The sequence below is a fragment of the Phyllobates terribilis genome, unplaced genomic scaffold, assembly GCF_046119375.1.
Source record: "Phyllobates terribilis strain yellow unplaced genomic scaffold, ASM4611937v1 Scaffold_4__5_contigs__length_816908805, whole genome shotgun sequence".
Lineage (NCBI taxonomy): Eukaryota > Metazoa > Chordata > Amphibia > Anura > Dendrobatidae > Phyllobates > Phyllobates terribilis.
In genome coordinates this window covers 316909985-316937824 of record NW_027362764.1, presented here as the reverse complement: position 1 = coordinate 316937824, position 27840 = coordinate 316909985, and the positions used below count along the sequence as shown (strand labels likewise).

The 27840-nt window shown below is 42.3% G+C and overlaps 1 protein-coding gene across 3 annotated transcripts in view; it reads right to left on the bottom strand.

Annotated features, from left to right (window-relative positions):
* VWC2 (von Willebrand factor C domain containing 2) overlaps nt 1-27840 on the bottom strand; it is a 1471707-nt gene that overhangs the window by 182080 nt on the left and 1261787 nt on the right. The window contains exon 4 of one of the 3 annotated variants that reach the window (XM_073676624.1): nt 19111-19184. The exons of 1 other annotated variant lie outside the window; for it this stretch is intronic. In XM_073676624.1, the coding sequence (XP_073532725.1) occupies nt 19111-19184 (74 nt within the window). The remainder of the gene's footprint in view (nt 1-19110; nt 19185-27840) is intronic. One more of the 3 variants, XM_073676622.1, reaches the window with a different exon arrangement.

The following is a 27840-nucleotide window of genomic DNA, read 5'->3' as shown; positions in this document are numbered from 1 at the left end:
CCGAGCTCCGAGTATTTACAGCTGTTCGGTGATATGGTTAAATCGCTCCCGTGTGCATGATTTGCAACTGTTTGACAGCTTTATTACATGTGAGGAATGTGTAAGAAATAGACATTCTTCCCATGTATTAAAACTGTCAAACAGTCGCAAATCATGCACACGGGAGCGATTCAAACATATCACCGAGCAGTTGTAAATACTCGGAGCTCGGCCCGAGCATACTCGGCGAAAGGGTTAATAGAACATACTCGCTCAACACTACTCTTAATTCAAAATCGGGTTTAAAAAATTCTTTGGACCCAAATGAAGCTAGCAGTGGGTCCCAAAGACATCAGGGGTGAGAGGGATTCACCCAAAAACCTGCAACCTGCAGATAACTCCCTCAGCCTAAGGGTATAGTTATAAAGACCCTTATGGAACCCCTGAATATGGAAAAAGCCAATCTTTTAGGTCCTGCTATGAACCATCCACAGGACCCAGCACAGCCCAGCAAGGGTGTGCAAGCTGGAATGAAAAATGCAGGTCATTATCCCACCGCCAAATCCCAACGACTTCATAGATGCAGCAAGGATACGCCTCGATGCCTGAGCTTACTGCCACCTTCATCCACTGATTCAGAGGTAACGCTATTTCCCCAGGTCAAAGAACTGAAGCGGGGTGGACCTAGCAACCTTACCTGTCGGCTAGAGATGGGTTCTGCTCCCTCTCAGGTCTGGAATACATGGCACAAGCTCTCTGAAGCTGTTGGGAACTTACAAGAGCGGTGGCTGCTGCAGTGATGTCACGTGGCTCCATAGAGAGCCAGCACGCATCTCTGTCTGATGAAAGAGATAGATGCTATGCACAAGCAGTGTAAGGTAAACTAAGTATGGAGTGCACAATAATGTTACAGACCACAGTAAAAAAGGATAATACACAGTACATATAACCACATCAGGAAATCACTGAAATGGAGTTTCAAACTTGCAAAATGAGTGTTAAAAAGAAGGAATTAGACTCAAATACAGATTCTCCTGAAGGGCCAGTTGTCTAAAAAAACTTGATCAAGATGAGGAATCAGATTGTTCTTCACCATCCAACAGCCCTAATAAGCAAAGGTTGAAAAGGGATTATGGAAGATCCACAAACCCATTGTCTTCAATAACTCTATTCACAGAATTTATCACTTACCGTATATTCCGGCGTATAAGACGACCTGGTGTATAAGACGACCCCCCTACTTTCCTGTTAAAATATAGAGTTTAGGATATATTCACCGTATAAGACTACCCCTTTTCCAACGCATACCAAACACCGGTAAAAATTAAAAAAAAAACAGATTTGAATTTAACATGGTCCTTTTTTAATTTAAATTCTTATGACATGCAGGTATATAGCAGGAAAACTGTCACTCATAAACATATTAAAATAGGGGGGACCCCACGTCATTTTTTGGGGGGGTCCCCCATTCTAATAGCTAGTAAAGGCTAGGTATTCAGCTGGGGGCTGATATTAGTAGCCTGGGAAGCTCCGTGGGTATTACCCCCTTCCCAGACTTCAAACATCTGCCACAGCCGTCTGCTTAACCTCCGCTAGAGACTATAATGATGGTGGATCCCACGCCAATTTTCTTTTTAAAAAATCCTTTATTTTAACACTAAATGACAATTGAGGGGTTAATAAAGATGCAGTCCCTAAATTATTATTAATTTTGTAATTAATTTTTCCCAAAAATGTTGACGTGGGCTTCGCCATATTTTTGTGTCCAGCCAGGTACAGCAGGCAGGAATGGGCTGCCCCCAACCACCAGCTGCCTATTTGTACCTGGCCGGACACAACAATATAGGGAAGCCCTTTTTTTTTTATTATTTCATGAAATAATTAAAAAAAAAAAGACGTGGGGCTTCGCCCTATTTTTGTGTCCAGCCAGGTACAACTAGGCAGCTGGGGGGAGGCCCAAGCTTTCTGGCCCCCCCCCGCTACAAATTGCAGTCCGCAGCCACCCCGGAAAATGGCGCGTTCATAGAAGCGCCATCTTCTGGCGCTGTACCCAACTCATCCAGGGCCCTGGTGCAGTGGCTCACTGGCTAATAAAGGGGTTAAGGCCAGCTTGGCATTATCAGCTGGCCCTAAGCCCGAAATTCATGGGGTCACGCCAATATTAGACATGACCGCCATGAATTTCTGGTAAAGTAATTAAAAAAAACACAAACACCCAGAATAAAGTCCTTTAATTGAAATAAAGACACAATCCTTTATTGTTCTAAATTAAACCATACTTACCATCACGCCCATTCCAGCTGAAGCCAACGATCTCCTGCAATAAAAGTAAAATAATAAAGCAACCTCATCCTTACCTTTCCATGGTTCCCAGGACCGGTCCAGCTCTGCTACATTCACATGACAGGCTGCACCGCAGCAGAACGCTGCCGTTCAGCTTGCCATGCGGCAGACACTGAGAAGCGCAGGCATGCTTGTGCTCCTCAGTGTCTGACTGTGACGGCATCCAGATGAGCCGAGATCATGTCCAATGAACTCGGCTCACCTCATGCACGTCACTGACAGCGTGGGAAAATTCTCCTGCTCCCCGCATGCGCAGTAGAAGTTTCCCACGCTGTCAGTGACGGACATCCAGGAGGTGAGCTGAGTTCATTGTCGGCTCATCTGGATGCCGTCACAGCGAGACACTGAGGAGCGCAAGCATGCCTGCGCTTCTCAGTGTCTGCGGGATGACAGGCTGGATGGCAGCGTTCTGCTGCGGTCCAGCCTGTCATCTCGATGTAGCAGAGCTGGAGCTGTCCTGGGAACCATGGAAAGGTAAGGATGAGGTTGCTTTATTATTTTACTTTTATTGCAGGAGATCGTTGGCTTCAGCTGGAATGGGCGTGATGGTAAGTATGGTTTAATTTAGAACAATAAAGAATTGTGTGTTTATTTCAATTAAAGGACTTTATTCTGGGTGTTTGTGTTTTTTTTAACTTTTACTATGGGGTTAGTAATGGGGGTGTCTTATAGACGCCTCTCCATTACTAACCTGGGCTTGATGTCAACTGGCATTATAAGCTGACATCAACCCCAGCCCTATTACCCCCTGCCACCGCACCAGGGCAGCGTGGAAGAGCGAGGCTAAGTGCCAGAATTGGCGCATCCTATGAATGCGCCATTTCTGGGGCGGCTGACGGCTGGTGTTTCTAGCCTGGGAGGGGGCCAATATTCATGGCTCCCTTCCTGGGCTATTAATATCAGCCCCCAGCTGTCTGCCTAGCCTTTGCTAGCTATTAAATTAGGGGGACCCCACGTCATTTTTTTTGGGGGGTCCCCCATTTTAATAGCTAGTAAAGGCTATGTATTCAGCTGGGGGCTGATATTAGTAGCCTGGGAAGCTCCGTGGGTATTACCCCCTTCCCAGGCTTCAAACATCTGCCCCAGCCGTCTGCTTAACCTCCGCTAGAGCCTAAAATTAAGGGGAACCCCACGCCAATTTTTTTTTAAATAAATCCGTTATTTTAACACTAGATGACAAGTACAGTAACCAGCACTGTCACTGTACTTCATATATATGTGACTGACATGTTTCTATCTATCTAATCTATGTGTGATGCTCTATCTTTCTGTTATAAATTGTCGGGTACAGATGCTGAATTGCCGGCCGGCTTTTTTAAAGAGACGGTGCATGAAAACACTATTATTTGTTTTAATAAATCCTTTACACTAAATGACAAGTACAGTAAGCAATACTGTCACTGTACTTCATATATATGTGACTGACATGTTTCTATCTATCTAATCTATGTGTGAAGCTCTATTCTTTCTATTCTAAATTGTCGGGTGCCGGCTTATGCCGCTGCTGAATTGCCGGCTTTTCATATTTTGTCACAGAAGCGATGCGAACTTCCCTGCTCCGGACACAGCGCACCGCTTCTGTGACAAGTGAAAGCTGTCGGCACAGAAGCCCTGCGCTGTGTCCGGAGCTGGGAATACGCAGCGATGTGTCAGTTTCAGCACAGAAGCGCTGACTGTCTGGACCTACCGCCGCCGTATTTTAACTCCCTCCACCTTATATTAACTCCGACATGGCAGGGATATGGCCACGGCAGCTTATTAACACCCCCAGAGTATCCCCGCATGTCAATTTCTGAAAGTTCAAAAGCATTACCGGCGTATAAGAGGACCCCAGACTAGACAGAAGATTTTTCAGTCTTCAAAAGTCGTCTTATACGCCGGAATATACGGTATATAAACTTATGGAGCTAAATAAAGCCAGCATCTGAAAAGCATGATCACCCAGGATTATGTCATGGACTTTTAAAAAGCTTTCAGAAAATCTATCCAAAGTAACAGAGCAAAGTTGGCGGACTTAGATGCAATGTTGTTGAGGAAGTCATTTAATGAATTTGCAATGTGCCTGAGAAAGGAAGATATCCCGTATTGATGGGGGTTTCCAACAAGACTATTGATTTTGCATCAAGGGAAAACTATCCCACTGCAGAACCCAGAAGTGGCAAAAGACTTTCAAACCAAAATAAGATGCGGAATTCCTCCATCCTACAATAAATGAGGTAATCCATCACTTGGTGTCTTGCAAGGAACTATTTTGTCTCTCATCCATAGGACCTGCTTATTTTACACAGAATTTTTTTCTGCTATTGAGCAGGAGAACTACAAGGGAATCAAGGAATACTCTCTAGAAGTAGAGTTCAGACAACAGATAGCGTCATATAAATTTGCTTCAGCTAGACAATTATTCAAATTTTATTTTGGATTTCTATTACTTTCTGTAGAGTATATATTTTCTTCTGGCACCGTGTTGAAATCACCGAAAATGATAAATTCCCCTTTTTTAATTGATTCAGATTTTTCGAGAACATTGTTGAGAAATGTAAGTTGGCCTTTATTTGGTGAATAGATGTAGATGTTCACTATAGAATACTTAGTATTTAATTTACAAGATAAGATTATGCATCATCCTTGTCAGTTATCTGCTCTACATGTTAGAAGTTGATAGAGTTTTCTATTAGTATTGCTACAACTGATTTTTTCTTTTCATTGTTTTATGAAAAATGATATGAAGAAAATTTGTTATCAAATTTAGGGCATTTACTTTGGACAAATGTGGTCATGTTATTATTATTATGCCTACGTGCAATTTTTTTCATCTCTTTCCATATTATATATCTTTTTTGTGGGCTATTTGAGCCTTTTACATTTAATGTGAGGAAAGTAATTGCCATCCTTGTAAAAGTTTCCTCTGAAGCGACTAGTCACTTCCATTCAAATGTACTCAAATAGGTGATAAAGTTTTGGTTATCCTTTGCTTTGTAAATCTAAAAGCAAAATATGAGTAGTCATTTCTCTCCATTTTCTTTTTTATTAGTTTTATCCTAGTTTTTTCAAGGAGTATGAACACTATTTTATGGCACTGTAACTATTGTGTTGTCATTTTTTTTTTTTCATTTTTATTCGGATTTCTCCAGGTTCTAAAAAGTTGTTAAATATGCTGAATAAACATTCAAGACACAATTTTCAGATTTATGATTTTAAAACAATAAGAAAATCATACATCATTTCTTTTACACTTCATAAATACTTGCTATTCTGTCTTGGTATAGCACCAAAAATCCCAATAAAATACATTTAAATTTGTGGGTGTAACGTTAAAAAGGTGGAAAAGGTATGGATAGGGTATGAATACTTTTTCAAAGGTACTGTATTCCAAATAACAAAGTCAAAGCAACATGCGTCAAAAACTACCACCCAATCTCGTGACTTAATATAGATAATAAAATTTATGTAAAAGCCATAGCCAAAAGACTTAAAGCAGTAGCACCTGATATTATCCATTAAGAACAAGTCGAATTTATTCAAAGCAGACAAGCTCCAGATGCTTCGAATACACTTATCAATCTTTTTAACCTAATAGGAACAGACAGGACGCCTTCTGCGCTTCTTTCTTTTGATGTGGAGAAGGCGTTAAATAGAATCTATTGAGGATTTTATCCACTAATAGATTCTGTATTCACCAGGCAAAAAGGCAACATTTCAATGGCCAACAGATTGGAGAGGGTGAAGTACAAGCTCTTTGCTTTGGCATGTATAACAGGAAACAATCTTTTATGTGAGGGTGAAGTACAAGCTCTTTGCTTTGGCATGTATAACAGGAAACAATCTTTTATGTGACCACAACTGCAGGACCAAGGGCTGGCTGCTGAGAGATTGTGGAGTAGGGTGAACAAACTGCTGGGCTGTGAGAGAGGTGCTGGCGGAGATGTTATGGTGGATTGAGAGAAATGTGGTATGCTTGGTGTCTGAAATCGGTCAAAGACAGCAGGCATGTCCACTTCCATAACAGCTGACGGGCTCTCACTCACCACAATTGTAGTGGGTAAACAAGTGGAGGTTCTGTTGCTGGAGATCAGTGTGAGAACACTTGCCACGGTGACGGAGGAGGAAAAAGCAGTAGTTGCGGTTGATGGGGGCAGCCGGTGGTTGGTGAGGCCCGCTAGTCTGCATTTTAGCACAGTGCGCAGATTCCCAGTCTAATGCATGTTGATCATGCATGGGCTAGTTCATGCATGTAGTAATCAAATTATTGCCTCTACTCAGTAGTTTTTAACAAAGTTGGCAGATAACATGAGTTGTGTCATCCTTTACGGTCTCCAAAAAGACCGAGGCTAGGCAACCCTTGCCACCCCTGTGAACTTCAGACCCATGACTGCTGCTGGCCACAGCCACAAGCATACTCAACGAAAGGGTTAACAAAACATACTCGCTCATCACTAGTGCTATATAAACATAATGTCCGGCTCAAAGAAAATGGAGGCCACGCCCTTAATTCACAGAGTGCAAAAACCTGAAACAAAAACCTAAAGAAATGAACTTGAGTATAAGTTGGTATGCATGCAACGTGCAGGTGCATGTTCACACAGGCCACTAAACAGACAAAACCTAAGATAAAAACAAAATGAGGAAATACCCTGCAGTAAATAAATAGCAATAGTGCATGAAAATAACATAGGGTACTAAGTTAACATCATTTCGATCAAAAAAACATAAAAGCCATCCCACCACGTCAAGTTGACCCTATTCGGGATGGTCCTAACCTCTAGTATTAAAATTTTATCATACGTCAAATGAAGTAAATGTGAATAAGGGCCGAGCAGGATTGACACCCCAACTAATGGATACCCAGCCATGGAGAACTATATAAATGTAATGTCCAGCTCAAAACTATGTGCAAATAGGGGTCTCCCTTTTCTTTGAACTAGACATTACGCTTATATAGCGCCTCATGGCTGGGAGACCGTTAATTGGGTTTCGGTCCCTCTCGGCTCTTACTTACAATTACGTCATTTGACATATGTCAAGGCTTTAATACTGGACATTATGACCATCCCTAATAGGGTCACCTTAATGTGATGGGATGGCTTTTATGTTTTTTTGATCAAAATGATGTTAACTAAGTACTTAATGTTATTTTCATGTACTATTTCTATTTATTTATTTACTGTAGGGTATTTGCTCATTTTGTATTTATCTTCGTTTTTAACATTGCAAAGGAGACAAGGGTGTCCTTTGTCCTGTGTCTTGCTTGACATTATTAGGGAACGCTTTGCTGAAAAAAAACAGAAGTTATAGGAATTTCTACTGGGCTTAGGAATTGCAACATTAGTCTATTCACTAATAACGTCATATTGACAGTCTCAAACACATTAAGAAAAAATTCAAGAGTGATCAAAGAATTTTCTGAAGTATCGTACTATAACATTAATCATATTAACTCCCATATTTATTCATAGATAGCAAATTAAAAGTCAATATCCAAAGTGAATTCCATTATAAAGGGAAAATGACTCAATTCCAGTGATGAGCGAGCACTAAAATGCTCGGGTACTCGTTGTTCGAGTCGGGCAAATTGGAATGCTCGAGTGCTCGGACCAAATAACGAGCCCAATGTAAGTCTATAGGAAACTCGAGCATTTTTCCGGCGGCTCCCCTTGGCGGTCTGCAGAGGGCCTAAAAATTGCCCACATCGATGGGAACAGTGCTCAAATGACATGGGATCAGCATGGGGAAGACCCCTGGAAGCATTTCTGATTCCCAGATCACTGCTGTCAACAATGTTGTCAGAGGTATTACGCCACTTTTACGGACTCACAATAAAACATACTAAAACAAAACCAAAATTGATTTTCCTGGGAAATATGTTAAGGAACATCCTTCCCAGGGTAATGACTTGTATATAAGGCAAAATAAATAAACAAAAACAAAAATGCTCCTCTGCACCTTGGGCTATGTTCACAGGTAGCGTTTTTGATGCATTTTTGCACTTTTGCATTGCTTTCAACCAAGACAAATGCATTCACTGGGAAATGACGTTTTAACATCTTACAATCTTATCTGGCCATGTGGTGTGTGACATGGGAACAGCATGGAGAAGACCCCTGAAAGCATCACTGACTCCCAGGTCACTGCCTAAAAGTATGCCAATCATAAGTGATACTTGGTGCATGCGAAGATGCCTCCCGCCATGCACTTGTCATTGCAGTCTTGCAACAATCACCATCCTTCTCCCAGCGCAGCATTCAGTTGACCCTACCCTGTTCCTTGGAATGCAAGCGCAAGTATGCAGCCAGCCACCCACACACCCACAGGCCACAATAGAAAACTGTCAGATTTCTGGGCAGCTGCTTGCACTTTAAATGTGGCCTTTTAGGCTCGTGGAGGCAGAAGCTGTCCACAACCTCATGGCGGCGGCAGCAGCTGGGTGTCCATACTCTGTCCCCAGCTGCCACTATTTCTCCCGGTGTTGTCTCCGCCTTCCACAATCGCAGGTCCCACAACATTACGCGTGCCCTCCCCAGTGCACTTACTGGGAAAGACTGCCGAACCACAAACAGGAGAATATGGCCAGGGACAGTACGGAGCCAGTCCACATGAAAAATGTAGCCATAGAATGTCCGGGAACCTTCCCACACCTTCCCTCGACAGGGTTGGACATGCCCACCAGAGAATCCTCTGGTGTGCCCTGGCTTCTACATCAGGAGAGTTCATGATAGCGCTAACTTTGCAGCTGCTATGGGGCTCTTGAGCGGGGGAGAAAGGTGGGCCCTCAGAATCAAATCCTCTGGTGGGCCCAATGTTTTTCAGTCTGAAACTGCTTCTCAGTGGGAGTTGTATTTCACCACAGCCATATTCTTTAGCTCGGTGAAAGGACTGGCATAGAGGGAAACCGTATCTATTCCAGCTGTCATTTCTCCATAACCAGGTTCCGCCCATTGTCACACACAACCATGCCTGGCTGTATGTTCAGCGGTGAGAGCCACAGATCAGGCTGCTGTGTTACAGCTTTCATCAACTCTGCAGCGGTGGGCGGTTTGTCACCTAAGCATTAAGCATGTTATCTTCAGCACAGCCTGTTGCCACTTGGAAAAAGGCAGTGCTATAGTGCTTTTAGCTTGTGACTGATGTAGTCATTTTGAAGATGGAGGCCGAACTGGAGGAGGTGATGCAGGAGCTGAACAATGTGATTACATTGTGGTTACATTGGGGAGTCTTGTTTTTATACTAAACAAAGATCCTACTGTGTTTTTATTTATTTATTTATTTTTTACAATATTTTTTAAGACAAATGCATTCACCCAGAAATGTCATTTTAACATTTTACAACCTTATCTGGCCATGTGGTGTGTGACACATCATCAGACACATCCTGTTTCATTTATGATGGAGGGACTCTGAAAGTCACAAAACCTATTATTATAAGGTCATTACTATTCTTAAAGGGCCAGCAGTTGGCCCTCACTATTGTTAGAGAACCACAGCCGGCTATGCTTTGTTGTTCCCATTATTAACGAGTGGGTCTCCTATACTGTTATTGCATATGCCCCTTGCAAGAGACATAGAGGTCGGAGTGCCACCTGAAAACAATGTTCCCATTATTAGGAAGTGTGTCTTCCATACTGTTTGCCTATGCAGTGAAGCAACGGCTGCCAAAAATTTGGAGGAACTCCTATGTCCCTTGCAAGAGATGTACCATAGATATGTTGATATGTTACATATGATGGTGATGTGGTGGTAGAGGATGAGGAGAGGGAGAAGGAGGAGGACAAGAGCAAATAGACTAAATCAGGAAGCATATACCCATGTCTGGATGTGAAGACAGGGGTGCATGGGAATAGAGTTAGACCTCCCAAAACAAAGACACTGTATTTAAGTTTATGTTATCATTCGGTGGTTTTGAGAAGTCTGGCCCAATCAAGGTCTTGTTTATTTTTATAAGAGTCAGCTTGTCAGCATTTTCAGTTGACAGACGGATTCGCCTATCGATTATAATTCCAAAGTGCAAAAAGTGCACCACATGTATAAAATATACCATGTAGTACTAAAATGGTATAATTAAATACCAAATAGAGCAAATTATACCCAAACTTAATGGGGCAAACAAAAAAAAAAAAGGTGTGATCTATATAATAGATGTGTAAACCTCATAAAGGTGAGACGGTAGAATCTTAACATATATAAACTCCACCACCAGATCACACCAAAATTAGCATGGTTCCAACCAAGTAGTAGAACACAAGCAAAGTAAAGTTCAATATGCAGGGTCTACACTCTAAGTATGGTCATATGGAACCGACCAGCTAACTTAGTACATTTTAGATCAGCCAAAAAAATGTAAATGTTTGAGGCAATCAATATTAATTGTGGTTAGACTAAACACATAACCACATATGAATCATTCCACCCTATATTTGTAGTATAAAGGAGTACCATCAATATATAATCTACTTATCTGATCCTCTATTACTGGTGGTATAAAATAGGCGGGCTCCCAATGCGTTTCCCTTTAGTCATCAGGGGAGTTCATTTGCCCAGACTTATGCCCCCATCATCTTGGATGTATTAGAAGGCTGATGTGTTCACAGAGATGACCACAGTGCAATTTATGGGTGGAATGATTCCTGTGTGGTTATGTGTTTAGTCTAACCACAATTAATATTAATTGCCTCAAACATTTACATTTGTTTGGCTGATCTAAAATGTACTAAGTTAGCTGGTCGGTTCCATATGGCCATACTTAGAGTGTAGACCCTGCATATTGAACTTTACTTTGCTGGTGCTCTACTACTTGGTTGGAATCATGCTAATTTTGGTGTGATCTGGTGGTGGAGTTTATATATGTTAAGACTCTACCGTCTCACCTTTATGAGGTGGGCACACCTATATAGGGCTTTTTTGTTCGCCCCATTAAGTTTGGGTATAATTTGCCCTATTTGGTATTTAATTATACCATTTTAGTACTACATGGTATATTTTATACATGTGGTGTACTTTTTGCACTTTGGGTCTGATTTTAAATATTTTGAATAAAGTTTATTAATTTTATCCCTCTACTATTTATCACTAAATTGGTTGGGCACCACACTAGCTTTTCGGTTATAATTCCACCGATGGCACTAAAACCCCGCTCTGAGAAAACGCTAGCGGCAGGGCAGGTCAGGACCTCCAAGGCGTAGAGAGCCAGTTCATGTTACGATCCTGCTTGGATACCCAATAACTATAAGGCACAGAGTAATCACGGAGGACGTTGGTACGGTCGGCAAGGTACTCTCTCACCATCTTCAGAAACTTTTCAATGCTTGAGAGAGTACCTCGTGCATCAGGGCTTGTGCGATGGGAGGGTCTGAGAAAACTGTCCCAGAACTTTGACAGTGTTCCTCTGCCTCTGATGGATTGCATTTGTGTGTGGTTCCATGCTCCATCTCACCATGCTCCGCCTGCAATGAATCCTCTCTAATTGTGAGCAGAGTGTTTTAGAAGACAGAGAAGCGATATGGTGATGCTAATTATGGCATCACCATATCACCGCTCACCATCTTGATGGAGTCCTCAAAGTTTTGGAGGATGGTACATATGTCTGACATCCATGTCCACTCCTGACGTCATATGTGTGGAGTCAGACCTGAATACCGACAGCCTTGTTGATGCTGGTAGACAACAACTGCACTCTTCTGTTCACAAATCCTTCCCAACATCTGCAATGTAGAGTTCCAACGCGTGGAGACATCGCAGATCAGTCGGTGAGCTGGAAGCTGCAAACGCTGCTGAAGCACGGCAAGGGCGGCGGAAGCTGTAGCTGACTTTCTAAAATGGGCACACAGGCGGCGTACTTTGACAAGCAGATCCGACAGATGCAGGTAGGCTTTTGATAAACCGCTGAACCACAAGGTTGTCACACACGACCATGCCTGGCTGTGGGTTCAGCGGTGTCATCCATAAATCGGCTTGCTGTTTCAGAGCTCTCCACAACTCTTCAGCATTGTGTGGTTTATCACCTAATCATATTAGCTTCAGAGCATAGCCTGTTGCCGCTTGGCCGAGGCAGTGGTGCAGTGCTTTCAGCTTGCGACTGATGAAGTCATTTCGGAGACGGAGGCTGAAGAGGAGGAGGAGGAAATGCAGGAGCTTTAGAATATGGGGGCAACTCTGATTGACCCAGGGCCTGCAGTCCTCGGCATCGGGAGGATGTGTTCAGTCCCAAGGTCCGACTGGGTCCCGGCTTCCACAATATTAACCCAGTGTGGCAGCGTGATGTACTGTCCCTGCCCACAAGCACTTGACCATGTGTCTGTGGTTAGGTGGACTTTCCCAGTAACTCCGTTGTTGAGGGCACGTTTAATATTGTGGGACACGTGCTCGTGTAATGCAGGGACGGCACACCGATAGAAATAGTGGCGGCTGGGGACCAAGTGCCAAGGGACGGCCGCCACCATGAGGCTGCGGAAACCATTCATCTCCACGAGCCTAAAAGGCAACAATTTGAGCGCAAGCATTTGCGAAATGTGTGAATTTAGCAGTGTGGCCTGTGGGTCGTTGGCTGCGTATTTGCGCTTGCATTCCAAGGACTGGGACAGGGACAACTGAACGCTGCACTGGGACAAGGACGTGGACTTGCTTGCTGGTGGTGCTAGTTGAGAGTGTGCAATGACAGGTGCAGGGCGGGAGGCATCTTGGTATGCGCCATGGACAGGGAATTGGTGTGCATGCATAACAGCGGAACAAGCAGTGGTGTCACCTGCAGACACTGTTGCTGGGCGATGGGGTTCGGCCCACTTAGTCGGGTGCTTTGATGCCATGTGCCTGATCATGCTGGTGGTGGTCAGGCTGCTAGTTTTGCTAACACTGCTGATGCTGGCCTGGCAGTTGTGTAAAGGGCCTTTTTGGGGTTATCTGCAGAGTCTTTAAAAAATAACCAGACTTGGGAAGACCTAACAGTTGTACTGGCAACTTCTGTCGTGTTGGCATTACAAGGAAAGCTTTCCTGCCTTGTGTCTGCGGCCACAATGCTGCTTTTTCCTGCCTGTTGTGGTGCTACGCCTCCCTCCCCCTGTGTTCTGCTGTCCTCGCTCTGTATTTCCCCTGCCAGGTTGGGTCAGTTACTTTTACCATCCACCACCTCGTCTTCCACTTCCGCACCCTGGTCCTCCTTCTGACTTTCTGTCAATTGTGTCTCATCATCATCATCATCCACCTCTTGCGACAGTATTTGCACTTTCCCACCGTCGCCTTCGTGTGACCGTAGCTGCTCCAATATATGGGCATCGCTACATGAGTTCTCCTTTTGACTCGCTTGAAGCTGGCCGGTCGAGAGGCCCGAATCTACACATGGAAAAGTGAACAGCTCTTCTGCGTGTCCAAGTGTGGGATCAGTTGTCTCTGGGCACTCGGCATGGTGGGAGGAAGGAGGATCAGGGTGAGGAATATGCGGTCCAGACTCACGGCTACTGAGACTTGACCAGGTGGAAGACAAGGTGGTGGTGGTGGTGGCTAAGTGACTGGAAGCATTATCTGCTATCCAACCAATAACCTTTTGACACTGCTCTGTGTTCAATAGTGGTGTTCTGCGGTCCCCTATTAATTGGGACAGGAAGGTCGAGCAACAAGATGTGGGTGTTTGTTGTGGCACAATTTCAGCTTGCCACGGCCTCTGCATGCTCCATCACCATCATGTCCACTTCCCCGTCCCTTGCCACGCACGTTGCCTATTTTCAATGGCGGACAATATTTTCCACGTTCACGAGAAATGGCTGATTTTGAAACGCAGTAATATGTGACACGTTTGACAGAGAACCACAATTTCAAATAGCAGTCCTTTAATTTGCTAATACCATTCTTCACAAACACCTAGTGTGAATAGCTTCACCGACAAACTGCAACGGAATGAAAATGCAAAAAATGTCTGATTTTTGAACAGTCTTAAAGATGATATGTCTGACAGAAAACCACGGTTTTAAATAGTAGGCCTGTAATTTACTAATATTATTCTACATGGAGACCTACAATTTTAAATAGCAGTACTTTAATTTGCTAATACTATTCTTCACAGATACCTAGTGTGAATAGTTTCACCGACACTGCAACGGAATCAAAATGGAAGAAATGTATGATTTTGGAACAGTCTAATAGGTGATATGTCTGACAGAGAACCATGGTTTTAAATAGCAGGTCTGTAATTTACTAATATTATTCTACACAGAGACCTAGTGTTAATAGCTTCACTGACACACTGCAACAGAATGGAAAAGGAGGCCAATATTTTCCACATTCAGTTCAAATTTCTAGATTTTTATCGCTGAAATATGGAACAGATCTGGCTTTATTCTGCAGTGAGAACAAGCAAATGAAGCAGAAAAATTGTGTACTCTGGATTGCTTTTTAAGCAAATAACCACGATTAAGATAAAAAAAAAATTGCCTTTCTATGTCTAGAAATATCTGTAATTATTACAGCAGCAGCAGACAGGACGTTCAATGGACCTCTTGTGCTGTATCATGCACTGCAGTCTGCCACATACACTGCCTGCCTGCCTAACTCCTGCTATCACCACTGAATATATGCAGCTGGATTAGTCCTTAGAAGGACTGTTAGTTCAGTTGGATATATATATATATATATATATATGTTGTGGAATACCTATACCAACTATAAACAAGCAAATCTCTCCCTGACGCAGCAGCTGCTCTCCCTACTCTGCCTGATTCTGGGGTAGACTGTGACGAGCATGGCGACGCCCGGTCTTATATACACCTGATGATGCTGTGCGGCCAGCCAATCACTGTGATGCCCACAACCAACATGGCTACGGGATTACAGTGAGTGGCAGGCAATCCCGGCATGTTCATTGGCTCTCTAAAGAGCGCCAAACATGCAGGAAGGGGACCCGAGTTCCCGCCCGAGCAACCTGGAAATACTCGCTGGGCGCCAAGCTTGTCGAGCACAGTGATACTTGGGCAAATACTGAGCAGTGGTGAGCGTGTTTGCTCATCACTAGTCATTTCCATACCTTGGTATCCAAATTACGGGAGATCAAAACAGATTAATAGACATAAACCTGGGGATTGCTCTGAAGATAATACAGGAAGATATTATTAATATCACCAAAAATGAAATCTCTTTGTTGGGTAGAATATTAGCTTATAAAATGTTTATGCTACCAAGACTCCTGAATACCCTTAGAGCAGGGTTCCCCAACTCCAGTCCTCAAGGCCCACCAACAGGTCATGTTTTCAGGATTTCCTTAGTATTGCACAGGTGATGTAACTATTGCCTGTGCTGATGATGGAATTATCACCTGTGCAATACTAAGGAAATCCTGAAAACATGACCTGTTGGTGGGCCTTGAGGACTGGAGTTGGGGAACCCTGCCTTAGAGTAATTCCTCTTACGATAAAAAAGATTGCATTTCAAAATTTCAATCTCAACTCAAAATTTATTTGGAAAAATAAAAAGCTAATAAAACAATACAGAAAAAGAAAATTAATATGAACTGGAGGTTTCCAATATATTGAGACATTGCTATCAAACCTTGCTCCTCCCTGGTATATATGCCTCCCATCCTGGGTTTCTTTCTGGTATACATGCCCCTTCCCGGTATATATGTCCCCAATACTTATATATATTCCCCCCTTCCTGAATCCTTCCTGGTATATATCTCTCACATCCTGGTATATATGTTACCCAGTCTAGGCCCCTTCATGGTGGTATATATGTCCCCCATCCTGGTATATATGTTACCCTTCCTGGTATATATTCCACCATCCTGGGCCTCTTCCTGGTATATACAGTGGGGGAAATAAGTATTTGATACACTGAGGATTTTTCAAGTTTTCCCACCTACAAAGAATGGAGAGGTCTGTAGTTTTTATTGTAAGTACACTTCAACTGTGAGAGACAGAATATAAAAATAAAAAACAGAAAATCACATTGTATGATTTTTAAATAATTAATTTGCATTTTATTGTATGAAATAAGTATTTGATCACATACCAACCAGCAGGAATTCTGGCTCTCACAGACCAGTTAGTTTTTCTTTAAGAAGCTCTCCTACTCTGCAATCATTATCTGCATTAATTGCACCTCTTTAAACTTGTTACCTGTATAACAGACATCTGTCCACACACTCTATCAATCACACTCCAACCTCTCCACCATGGCCAAGATGATAGAGCTGTTTAAGGACTTCAGGGACAAAATTATAGACCTGCACAAGATTGGGATGGGCTACAGGACAGTAGGCAAGCAGCTTGGTGAGAAGGCAACAACTGGTGGCACAATTATTAAAAACTAGAAGAAACACAAGATGACATTCAATTTTCCTTGGTCTCAAGCTCCATGCAATATCTCACCTTGTGGGGTAAGAATGATTCTGAGAAAGGTCAGGAACCAGCCCAGAACTACATGGGAGATCCTGGTCAATGACCTGAATAGAGCTGGGACCACAGTTTCAAACATTACCGTTAGTAACATACTACGCTGTCATAGATTAAAACCCTGCAGGGCACGCAAGGTCCCCCAGTACATGTCCAGGCCCGTTTGAAATTCACAAATGATCATCTGGATGATCCAGAGGAGAAATGGGAGAAGGTCATGTGGTCAGATGTTATCAACTCCACTTGCCGTGTTTGGAGGAAGAAGAAGGATGAGTACAACCCCAAGAACACCATCTCAACCATACAGCATGGTGGGGGAGAGATCATATTTTGTGTGGCTTTTCTGCAAAGTAGACAAGAAGACTGCACAGTATTGAGGGGAGGATGGATGTAGTCATGTATCGCAAGATTTTGGCCAACAATCTCCTTCCCTCAGTAAGATAATTGAAGATGGGTCGTGGCTGGCTCTTCCAGCATGACAATGACCCGAAACACATAGTCAGGGCAACTAAGGAGTGGCTCTGTAAGAAGTATTTAAAGGTCCTGCCAGTGGCCTAGCCAGTTTCCAGACCTGAACCCAATAGAAAATCTTTGGAGGGAGCTGAAATTCAATGTTGCCCAGCGGAAGCCGAAAACTAAAAGATCTGCCAAAAATCTGTATGTAGGAAAAGGCCAAAATTCCTACTGCAGTGTGTGCAAAGTTGGTCAAGAACTACAGAAAAAGTATGACCTCTGTAATTGCAAAGAAAGGTTTCTGTACCAAATATTAACCCTGCTGTTCTGATCGCATTTACTATACACTTGTACTGTTTCGGGTCAATAAGACCCGACCTATAAAAATGTTGATTTTAGCTACTGTAAATGTTTTAGTTGAATACCTATTTCATTATTAAACTGTATGTGAACATGGTTGATCATAAACAAATGAAAAATGAACTTAAAACTTAATTTTTATTTATTTTTTTCAGAAAAAGGATACACGGGCTGTTTGAAATTATGTTCGCTTTATAGCATTCTGCATACAAATAACAAACATGCCTTAGATTTCTATTACTATAACATGAAATCTAACTAAATATAACTTTGTGTTAACATATTTTATAAAACAACAAATGAAAAATAATGAAAAAAAGAACTATATAAATAACAATAAAAGAGAAAAAAATCTATAACCAGTTTCACAACAAAAAGAGCTTATATACTACAGTAAGGGCCCCATCGCTCTCCCAGCGATGAAGAAAGTCCAGTGTGACCGCTACGCTTGCGATGCTGAAGCCTCGCGTTTGTGACTTTGCAGCATCGCAATCGCAGGGTGCCTCTGTGTGTGTGTGATGGGGCCCTAAAACAGACCCTGTTCAAATCTGTACTCAATGCTCATCCATGCAATCAATATATCACATCAATGAGAATACACCCCCTCCTAGACAAACATTCAGTCTACACAAGCCTAAGGGTACCTTTAGATGGGCACACATTAGCTTACATCATGACACAGTAATCAAAAAATGGCTTTACAATATGCAATCTAAAGAACAGAATTGAATAATTTGAGAGGAAAAGCATAGCTTACATATGCTACATACCTGTAAAGATGTGTATATACAGCTCAGTGTCCTCTCTCACAGAATTGAAAGAGAAATGACTGGATGAGTACTTGCTCACTGATAAGAACAGTGAAACCTCCACCCTTTTGAATAATGAGATGAAGTACACAGGAAAACAAATACATTTTGCAGGCAGAAATAATTAGTAACCCGTTGAACAATATAAAATGTTATCTGGTCAAATTGACCCGAACAGTACAAGTGTAACAATCAGCGTGTAACAAAAAGTAAACAAAAAAAACAAAAAAAAACAACACTCATAGTAAGAACCCCTCAAATAAGGAAAAGTCAATTAATCACAAGTTTCAGATCCGCATAATAAATAATCTGCAGGGTCTCAAATTTCATTTCGGGTCATATAGACCCGAACAGAAAAGCACGGTTCTGTTCAGTTCTGCTTTTCTATCAAATGCTTATTCCATGCAATGAAATAAAAATTAATTATGTAAAAATTATACAATATGATTATCTGGATTTTTTAAGATTCTTTCTCTGACAAGTGATGTGTACCTACGATAAAAATTACTGACTTCTGCATTCTTTGTATGTGGGAAAACTTGCAAAATCGGCATTGTATCAAATACTTATTTTCCCCACTGTATGTCCCCCATCATAGTATATATGCCCAATCCTGGGCCCCTTCTTTGGTTTATATGTCCCCTGACCTAGTATATATGCCCCCATCCTGGGCCTCTTCCTTGTATATACTGTATGTCCCCCATCCTGTTAAATATGTCTCCCATCCTAGATTCCTTCCTGGTGTATATGTCCATGTTCTGCAGCTGTTCTCTAAGGCATAAAAAAAACATTCTTCTCACTTTACCCCGCTCCCATGTCACACGGTGTCCTCTTCTGCAGCAGGCACAGAGACCAGCAGCTGACATCGATGTACCTGTTATGGATGACATATGATGTTACTGCCATGAGCCGCCTACCCACGTCAGCTGCCGGCCTCTTGTTGGACGGTGGCGTATATTGCAGTACATGGACCCGGCAATACATTTCAGCTGAATGTGAGTTCTTAGGCACACATATAGCTTAAATAGCTGCTGACATCAGTGTGAATGTGATTGTTACACCCCTGCCTACAAGACATAATATGTTCCTGTTTCTTTTGTTTTTTTTCTTTTTTTTACATCCATTATACATTAGTTAGTGCTAATTTTTATGGTATTTACCAATGGGACATGGCCCACAGTATTCTCTGTGGCATTTCTTTAGGATCCTTTGCATTATTACTCTGTGAGCAATGGCCACTTGGTAAATACCATATGTGTTAGTACTAAATTAAAAAGCCTATATCTTTGGTCCAGATAGTGGCAGATTTTAAAATAAAACATAAAAGAACAAGAAAACTACAGTATACTCATGGGGGATGCAGAACAAAATAAGAGGAAAAACTGCACATTTTTGACCTGTCGGCTTTCCATTCTACAGTAATGCCATACATATTCATGCTAACTTTGGGGTTCAGAAGGGAAGGGTCATTTAGATTTGGATTCACAGATTTGCTGGACATGAGCTTGTTTTTGTGAGATGAATTTAACTTTTTTATTGGTACTATTTTGGGGTACATAACATTTTTGATCACTTTTCAGGCTAGGTTCCCATTTATCCTATGGTCTACACTGAGCAATTACTGGTACATCTAGGTTTCTAATTCCCCCAAAAATTAGGTTTCCCCAATGGAAACATTCACTATAAGGTGGCAGATGGAGACAGTTTGGACTCCATTTGTCCTATGTTTTGGCAGTGTAACTTTTTAGGCACGCACACAACTTTATTCGACCTCACTTATGTGCTAAAAAGAGGCCTAAACAGATGAGCATTGCCAGAACAGATACCAGACAGGGCATTTTGGGCATTTAGATGACAAGATGAGTGCTTAGACTAGAGCACAGAATAGATGTCAACTGAGGCTTATACTGATTTTTTTGGAGTCAAAATGAGCAAATAAACAGCAGTTCAAAAACTGTTTTTATTTTTTATTTTTTCCCCAAACACTGTGTGTTGTAAGAGATAAGATAGCTTTATTCTTTGGGTCAGTCTGATTACAGTGATACCAGATTTTTGCACAATTGTTTTTTTATATTTGCTTCTTTTACTCTCGAAAAAATATTTTTTAACAAAAAATTGTTTTTGCAGTGCTATGCTTTCAATTGATGTTTTCAGTGTTGCAATTTGTTTAAAATACAACTTTTTGTCGACCACTTTTTACATTTTTGTCAGTTAATATGATGACAAAGCTATATTTTTTATGTGTTTTTCATTTATTTTTTGATACGATCTTCACCATATGGGAACGTTGCTTTGGTCATTCTGGATGTGTTACAAATTTTACGTCCCCTATTTTTTTCTATTTTGTTTTTACACAAAAGAGGATTTTTTAATGCTGGAACAGTTTTTTGTTATTTATTTATTCTTTATGTGTTTTTTTTTTATTTTTGTTTGCAAATTGTATTTAACTTTTTACATTTTCACTTAGTCCCATTAAGGGAGTTGAATGTTGCTTGAGACCTATTAGTTTTACACAGACATGGACAGTTGCATTTTGCTAACAGCAGGGCCGACAGGCCACCATACCTTGACTCAATTTCTTGGCCTAGTGTCTTTGCAAATGTCAGGACCTACAATTATGTTTCTGGGGCCCCAATAGGGCTAAAGAGGGAGTACTCTCCCTCTGTTAACCATATAGGTGCTCCAATGGGGAAAGTGGCATCTAGGGGGTTAAAGGACCTAGATTAGTGCTAAAAGTGATCGCCTCAGCTGCTGCATTTACGCTCATGAAAGCGACAATTTATTTTATTCTCAGCACTAGGGTTGAGCGAGCATGTTCTGTCCGAGTATGCTCGGGACGAGTTCCGAGTATTTACAGCTGCTCGGTGATATGGTTGAATCGCTCCTGTGTGCATGATTTGCAAATGTTTGACAGCTTTATTACATGTGAGGAATGTGTAAGAAATAGACATTGCTCACATGTAATAAAACTGTCAAACAGTCGCAAATCATGCACACAGGAGCGATTCAACCATAACACCGAGCAGCTGTAAATACTTGGAGCTCGGCCCGAGCATACTCGGGGAAAGGGTTAATAGAACATACTCGCTCAACACTAGTCAGCACCGTAAAAAATGCATATTGGCGGTCCTTAAGAAGTAAAACAATTAAGCTGTATTATTATAGGTCATGGGCTTCTTAACATCAAGGAATGCTTTAAAAATCCTGTAAATGTTTAAAACCTTATATTCTGGCTCATATTTTTGATTGAATGGCTAAGAGGTTAGACATGATAACTAATTTACCTGACAAGAAGCATTTCCTAGCATCAGAAGGTAATGACACCAGACACTTCAGTCCAATTGTTTCAACTTATAAGAGAAAAACTGAATAAAGCATAGGGATGGAAGGCGAAACGTTCATAGTGTGATCAGATCATTTATGCCAACATAAAATTCATTGGTATGTGAAGCACATCAGCCCAAGTAAAGGTGTTTGTGCTGACAACAACATGATGCTGTAATGGGACAGAACAAATTCCCTATCATTAGGTCTTTATGAGTGTGGATGGAAATCAAAGTATCCACACGGTGACTGCCACATGTGGCTGTAGGCATACCCATATGCTGTGGCCAAAGACTGCAAAACTTTACAGGTAATTCCATTAGCATGTGAGCTAGGTGTTGGCTTTATGCGACAACCACATCTTGGAAACCCAGTGTAATGCAATGCATAATGTATGTATTAAATATCATTATTACGGTAGATGTTCTCCATTTTTTTCAAGAACAAAAAAAAATCTAATTTGAATAGAAGGATATAAATTTTAATCTAAAAAAGAAAGATCACTGTCTAAGTGTACAAGAAATGTTTAATTTTAACTGTACAAAAAATATATTTTTATATAGAAAATCATTCTACATTCCCTCTCTACACTGAGTTGGTTCAGAAGCAGGCTAAAATGCCAATTTTTCCTTTCAGCACAGCTGGAAGTTAATTCAGTGCTCTAGAATAACCAAGCAGCTATGTTGTACTGGACATTTTATTCTTTACAATTTAAAATTTCAGAAGGAGACAAAACACACTGCAAAGAATGAATAATAAATGTTTCAAGGAAAGATTCCTACTAAATAGCTGTGTGAGGATATGATTTTTGTTGGAGTTGTATTCTTGAATGCTACCATTCATTTTTATGTACTGAATAAAATGTAAAATGGAAAAATATTAAGTGGGGTAAAACTAAAGAAAAAATAATTCCACCATTGCTTATTGTGTTTTCTTACTACAATTATCACTTTTCAGTAAAAATTACATCTAAAGATTGTTCTTGAAGTTAGTATAGTTCTGATGATAACAAATTTATATTTTTTTATGTTTTACTGTTTTAAAAAAAATTAAAGCTTAAAAAAATGGTTTGTGCTACCATATTTTAAAAACTTTTTTTCAGTCAAAAGAGTTGTATAAGGCTATGTGCCCACGTTGCGGAACTGAAGCATATTTTTTACGCTTCTCCCTGGCGGGAAAATCGCATGCGGATTTTACATGCGGTTTTCCCGCCAGGTAGAAGCGTTTGTGAGGCGTCTTTGCAGCGTCTTTGCATGCATTTCCGCATGCGGGTTATCAAGCACTTCTCCAAGTGATTTAAGCATCACTTGGAAAAGTGCTTGACAACTTGTTCACACTATATAAATCCATGCAACCGGCATGGATTTATATAGTGTGACCAAGTAATAGTTAAAAAAAAAAGAATCAGAATGGTAAAAAATAAAAAAATAAAGTTTATACTCACCTTCTGATGCATTCTCTGCCCCGTCCGGAGTCTTGAGTGGCTCACGCTGTTGTGTGCAGGACCTTCGGTGACGTCATTTAGTCATGTGATGGGTCACATGACTCAATGACGTGGCAGGTCCTTCACACACCTCACAACGGCGGGAAAACACCGGGAAGACATGAGAAGATAAGTATAAACTTTATTTTTTCTTTTTTTACAGGTTCTTTGGTACCCAGGTCTGGAGGAGAGTCTCCTCTCCTCCAGACTTGGGTACCATCTGCACATTGATTCCGCATGCGGAAACGCAAAATTAATCAACATGCTGCGGATTTTTGACCGCAGCATATACGCTGCGGAAAAATCCGCAGCATGGGCATTGACATTGCGGAATGCCATTGGGGACCATGGGGTGCGGATATACATGCGTTTTACAAGCGTTTACGCTGCGGAAATTCCGCAGCATATACGCTTGTAATACGCAACGTGGGCACGCAGCCTAAGAGCCTTTTTTTTACCAGCTGAGCTGTTAACAAATGTTTTAGCTTGGCAATTTCACGTGTTGATAACCAATGTTATTTTTTTACATCTTGACATTTATGTTTCTGGAAAATGGAGATGATTTGAAGTTAAAGGGGTTGTCCGGGCTTTCTGTATAATCTTTGCGTGCATCTAGGCTGCAGAATGCTGACATTTTGTAATATACTCCCTGTCAGCAGTCTGTATGGTGTCCTAGATTGCACACCTAGTCATGTGAGCAGCTCTCTCCTGATTCTGGAGTAGCTGCTCACTCCACTTTTCCTGTCTGGCAGAAACTAGTTGGTGATGTCACAATGGACTCCACACCCAGTCTCATCAAGACCCTCCCCCTGCCTTCTGCTCCAGCCTCCCCTGCAGCTCACAGTACCAGGCAGTAGGGGAATGACTCAGCTGATTGGAGGAACCAGGAAAGAAAAGGCTTCTACATTGGTGAACATAATGTGCTGTGTGCATCCATCACTCCCTCCCTCCCTCATCCATCTCTCATCCATCACTCCCTCCCTCATCCATCCATCCATCCCTCCCTCCCTCATCCATCCATGCCTCCCTACCTCATCCATCTGTGGCATCCCTGAGGGTTCAGTCGCCACAGAGGTACTGCACCTCACCCAGAGGTGTCTCCCTTCACTCAGGTAAGGAGGGAGTGCTGCAGAGAACCACAAAACACCTGCATCCAACACTACACTGCTCCAGGCCAGCTTTAGGGGCAAGACGCAATGCATGTTTCTGCTGAGCCCTGATCCTGGCTGGAGTGGGGGGAACCCAAACGTAAGGGGAACCAGTAGTGGGTGTGGGTGGAGGAAGTAGTTAGAAGGAGCACTTTAGTAGGAGCATAAATAGGGAAGCCATCTTAGGGTGGCAGATCAGAGTTAGGGAGCAGTTCAGAAAAACAGCTCGGGACAGTTCGGAGGAACAGTCCGGGGGCAAAGTCTCATTAGGAGATCTGCTCCGCAAGTAGGGCCAAGTCAGAAGGCCCAGGTGGGGAGCAGGTAGTAGGCTCCGTTCTACAGAAAGGATCCCAGGTGGTACGGAGCGCGCAGGATGGCACCCGTACGCCCCGCATCTGTCAGAAGACAGAGGGATCGTTGCAGCATTCTAATCCCCAGGAGGGTCAAGTGGGTCCCGGATCCGACATACAGGAAGGACTTCAGAGCACCCGAGTGGGATTGAGAGTGGGCAGCGCAGAGCAGGAGGGAGAAGGACCTAGTGTGAAGACGGTCAAAATAGGAACACGAGAAAGTGGGGTTCTGCCATGTATTCCCAAGTTGCCTGAGGAAGGATTGAACCCCTGCCCGGTGAACGCAGTGCGACGCGGGAGGCCTTTACCTGAATAGTGCATCTGTGAAGTGTCTTAAGAACTGTGAGTAAAAATCTCAGATGACTGCACTGCACTGCCTCTGTCCATTATTCATCGGCGCCATCGTTCCCCCTGCACCACAATGCCCAGCCCAACCCACTCTCCCTCACTTCACTGCCCTGAGGCCTGCTCCACCTGTGGGGAGCCGTTCCATCACAAGCTGCCCTAACATCTGCCTCAGAGGACTGTTGCAGCACTGGTGATCCTCACCAGACACCACAGGTGGCTTCACGAACTTTCCCAAATCCCCTATAAGTCTTCCCCGTTTTTACTGACTGCCCTGGGTCATGGACCGGGCCAGCCACCGCGATAACCCCCATACCGTTAACCGGAGGCCCAGCTGCCGAGTACCCCACGGCCCTGGGGACACATCACATCCATCCCTCATCCATCTCTCATCCATCCCTCATCCATCCATCCCTCCCTCATCCATCCATCCATCCATCCATCCCTCATCTATCCATCCCTCCCTCCCTCATCCATCCATCCCTCATCCATCCATCCATCCCTCCCTCATCCATCCCTCCCTCATACATCCATCCAACCATCCTTCCCTCATCCATCCCTCATCCATCTCTCATCCATCCATCTCTCATCCATCCCTCTCTCATCCATCCATCCCTCCTTCATCCACCTATCCTTCCCTCCCTCAACCATCCCTCTCTCATTCATCCATCCCTCCCTCATCCATCCTTCTCTCCACCCATACACACATCACCATATACTGAGGTTCTGCAGCAGCTAACGTATATTATATGGTATATACAGTTAGGTCCATATATATTTGGACAGAGACAACATTTTTCTAATTTTGATTCTAGACATTACCACAATGAATTTTAAACAAAACAATTCAGATGCAGTTGAAGTTCAGACTTTCAGCTTTCATTTGAGGGTATCCACATTAAAATTGGATGAAGGGTTTAGGAGTTTCAGCTCCTTAACATGTGCCACCCTGTTTTCAAAAGGACCAAAAGTAATTGGACAGATTAAATAATTGTAAATAAAATGTTCATTTCTAGTACTTGGTTGAAAACCCTTTGTTGGCAATGACTGCCTGAAGTCTTGAACTCATGGACATCACCAGACGCTGTGTTTCCTCCTTTTTGATGCTCTCCCAGGCCTTCACTGCGGTGGTTTTCAGTTGCTGTTTGTTTGTGGGCCTTTCTGTCTGAAGTTTAATCTTTAACAAGTGAAATGCATGCTCAATTGGGTTGAGATCAGGTGACTGACTTGGCCATTCAGGAATATTCCACTTCTTTGCTTTAATAAACTCCTGGGTTGCGTTGGCTTTATGTTTTGGGTCATTGTCCATCTGTAGTATGAAACGACGACCAATCACTTTGGCTGCATTTGGCTGGATCTGAGCACACAGTATGGCTCTGAATACATCAGAATTCATTCGGCTGCTTCTGTCCTGTGTCACATGATCAATAAACACTAGTGACCCAGTGCCACTGGCAGCCATGCATGCCCAAGCCATCACACTGCCTCTGCTGCGTTTTACAGATGATGTGGTATGCTTTGGATCATGAGCTGTACCATGCCTTCGCCATACTTTTCTCTTTCCATCATTCTGGTAGAGGTTGATCTTGGTTTCATCTGTCCAAAGAATGTTCTTCCAGAACTGTGCTGGCTTTTTTAGATGTTTTTTAGCAAAGTCCAGTCTAGCCTTTTTATTCTTGATGCTTATGAGTGGCTTGCACAGTGCAGTGAACCCTCTGTATTTACTTTCATGCAGTCTTCTCTTTATGGTAGATTTGGATATTGATATGCCTACCTCCTGAGAGTGTTGTTCACTTGGTTGGCTGTTGTGAAGGGGTTTCTCTTCACCATGGAGATTATTCTGCGATCATACACCACTGTTGTCTTCCGTGGGTGCCCAGGTCTTTTTGCATTGGTGAGTTCACCAGTGCTTTCTTTCTTTCTCAGGATGTACCAAACTGTAGATTTTGCCACTCCTAACATTGTAGCAATTTCTCGGATGGGTTTTTTCTGTTTTTGCAGCTTAAGGATGGCTTGTTTCACCTGCATGGAGAGCTCCTTTGACCGCATGTTTACTTCACAGCAAAACCTTCCAAATGCAAGCACCACACCTCAAATCAACTCCAGGCCTTTTATCTGCATAATTGAGAATGACATAATGAAGGGATTGCCCACACCTGTCCATGAAATAGCCTTGGAGTCAATTGTCCAATTACTTTTGGTCCCTTTAAAAACAGGGTGGCACATTTTAAGGAGCTGAAACTCCTAAACCGTACATCCAATTTTAATGTGGATACCCTCAAATGAAAGCTGAAAGTCTGAACTTCAACTGCATCTGAATTGTTTAGTTTAAAATTCATTGTGGTAATGTCTAGAACCAAAATTAGAAAAATGTTGTCTCTGTCCAAATATATAAGGACCTAACTGTATGTAAATACATCACTATAGACTGAGGTTCTGCAGCAGCTGAAGTATATTATGTGGTATATATGTATATACCTCACCATAGATGGAGATTCTGCAGCAGCTGAGATGTATTATGTGGTATATACAGTATGTATAGACATCACCATAGACTGAGGTTCTGCAGCAGCTGAGGTATATTATGTGGTGTATATGTATATACCTCACCATAGACTGAGGTTCTGCTGCAGCTGAGATGTATTATGTGGCATATATGTATACACATCACTATAGACTGAGGTTCTGCAGCAGCTGAGGTGTATTATGTGGCATATATGTATTCACATCACTATAGACTGAGGTTCTGCAGCAGCTGAAGTATAGTATGTGGTATATATGTATATACCTCACCATAGAAGGAGATTCTGCAGCAGCTGAGATGTATTATGTGGTATATACTGTATGTATAGACATCACCATAGACTGAAGTACTGCAGC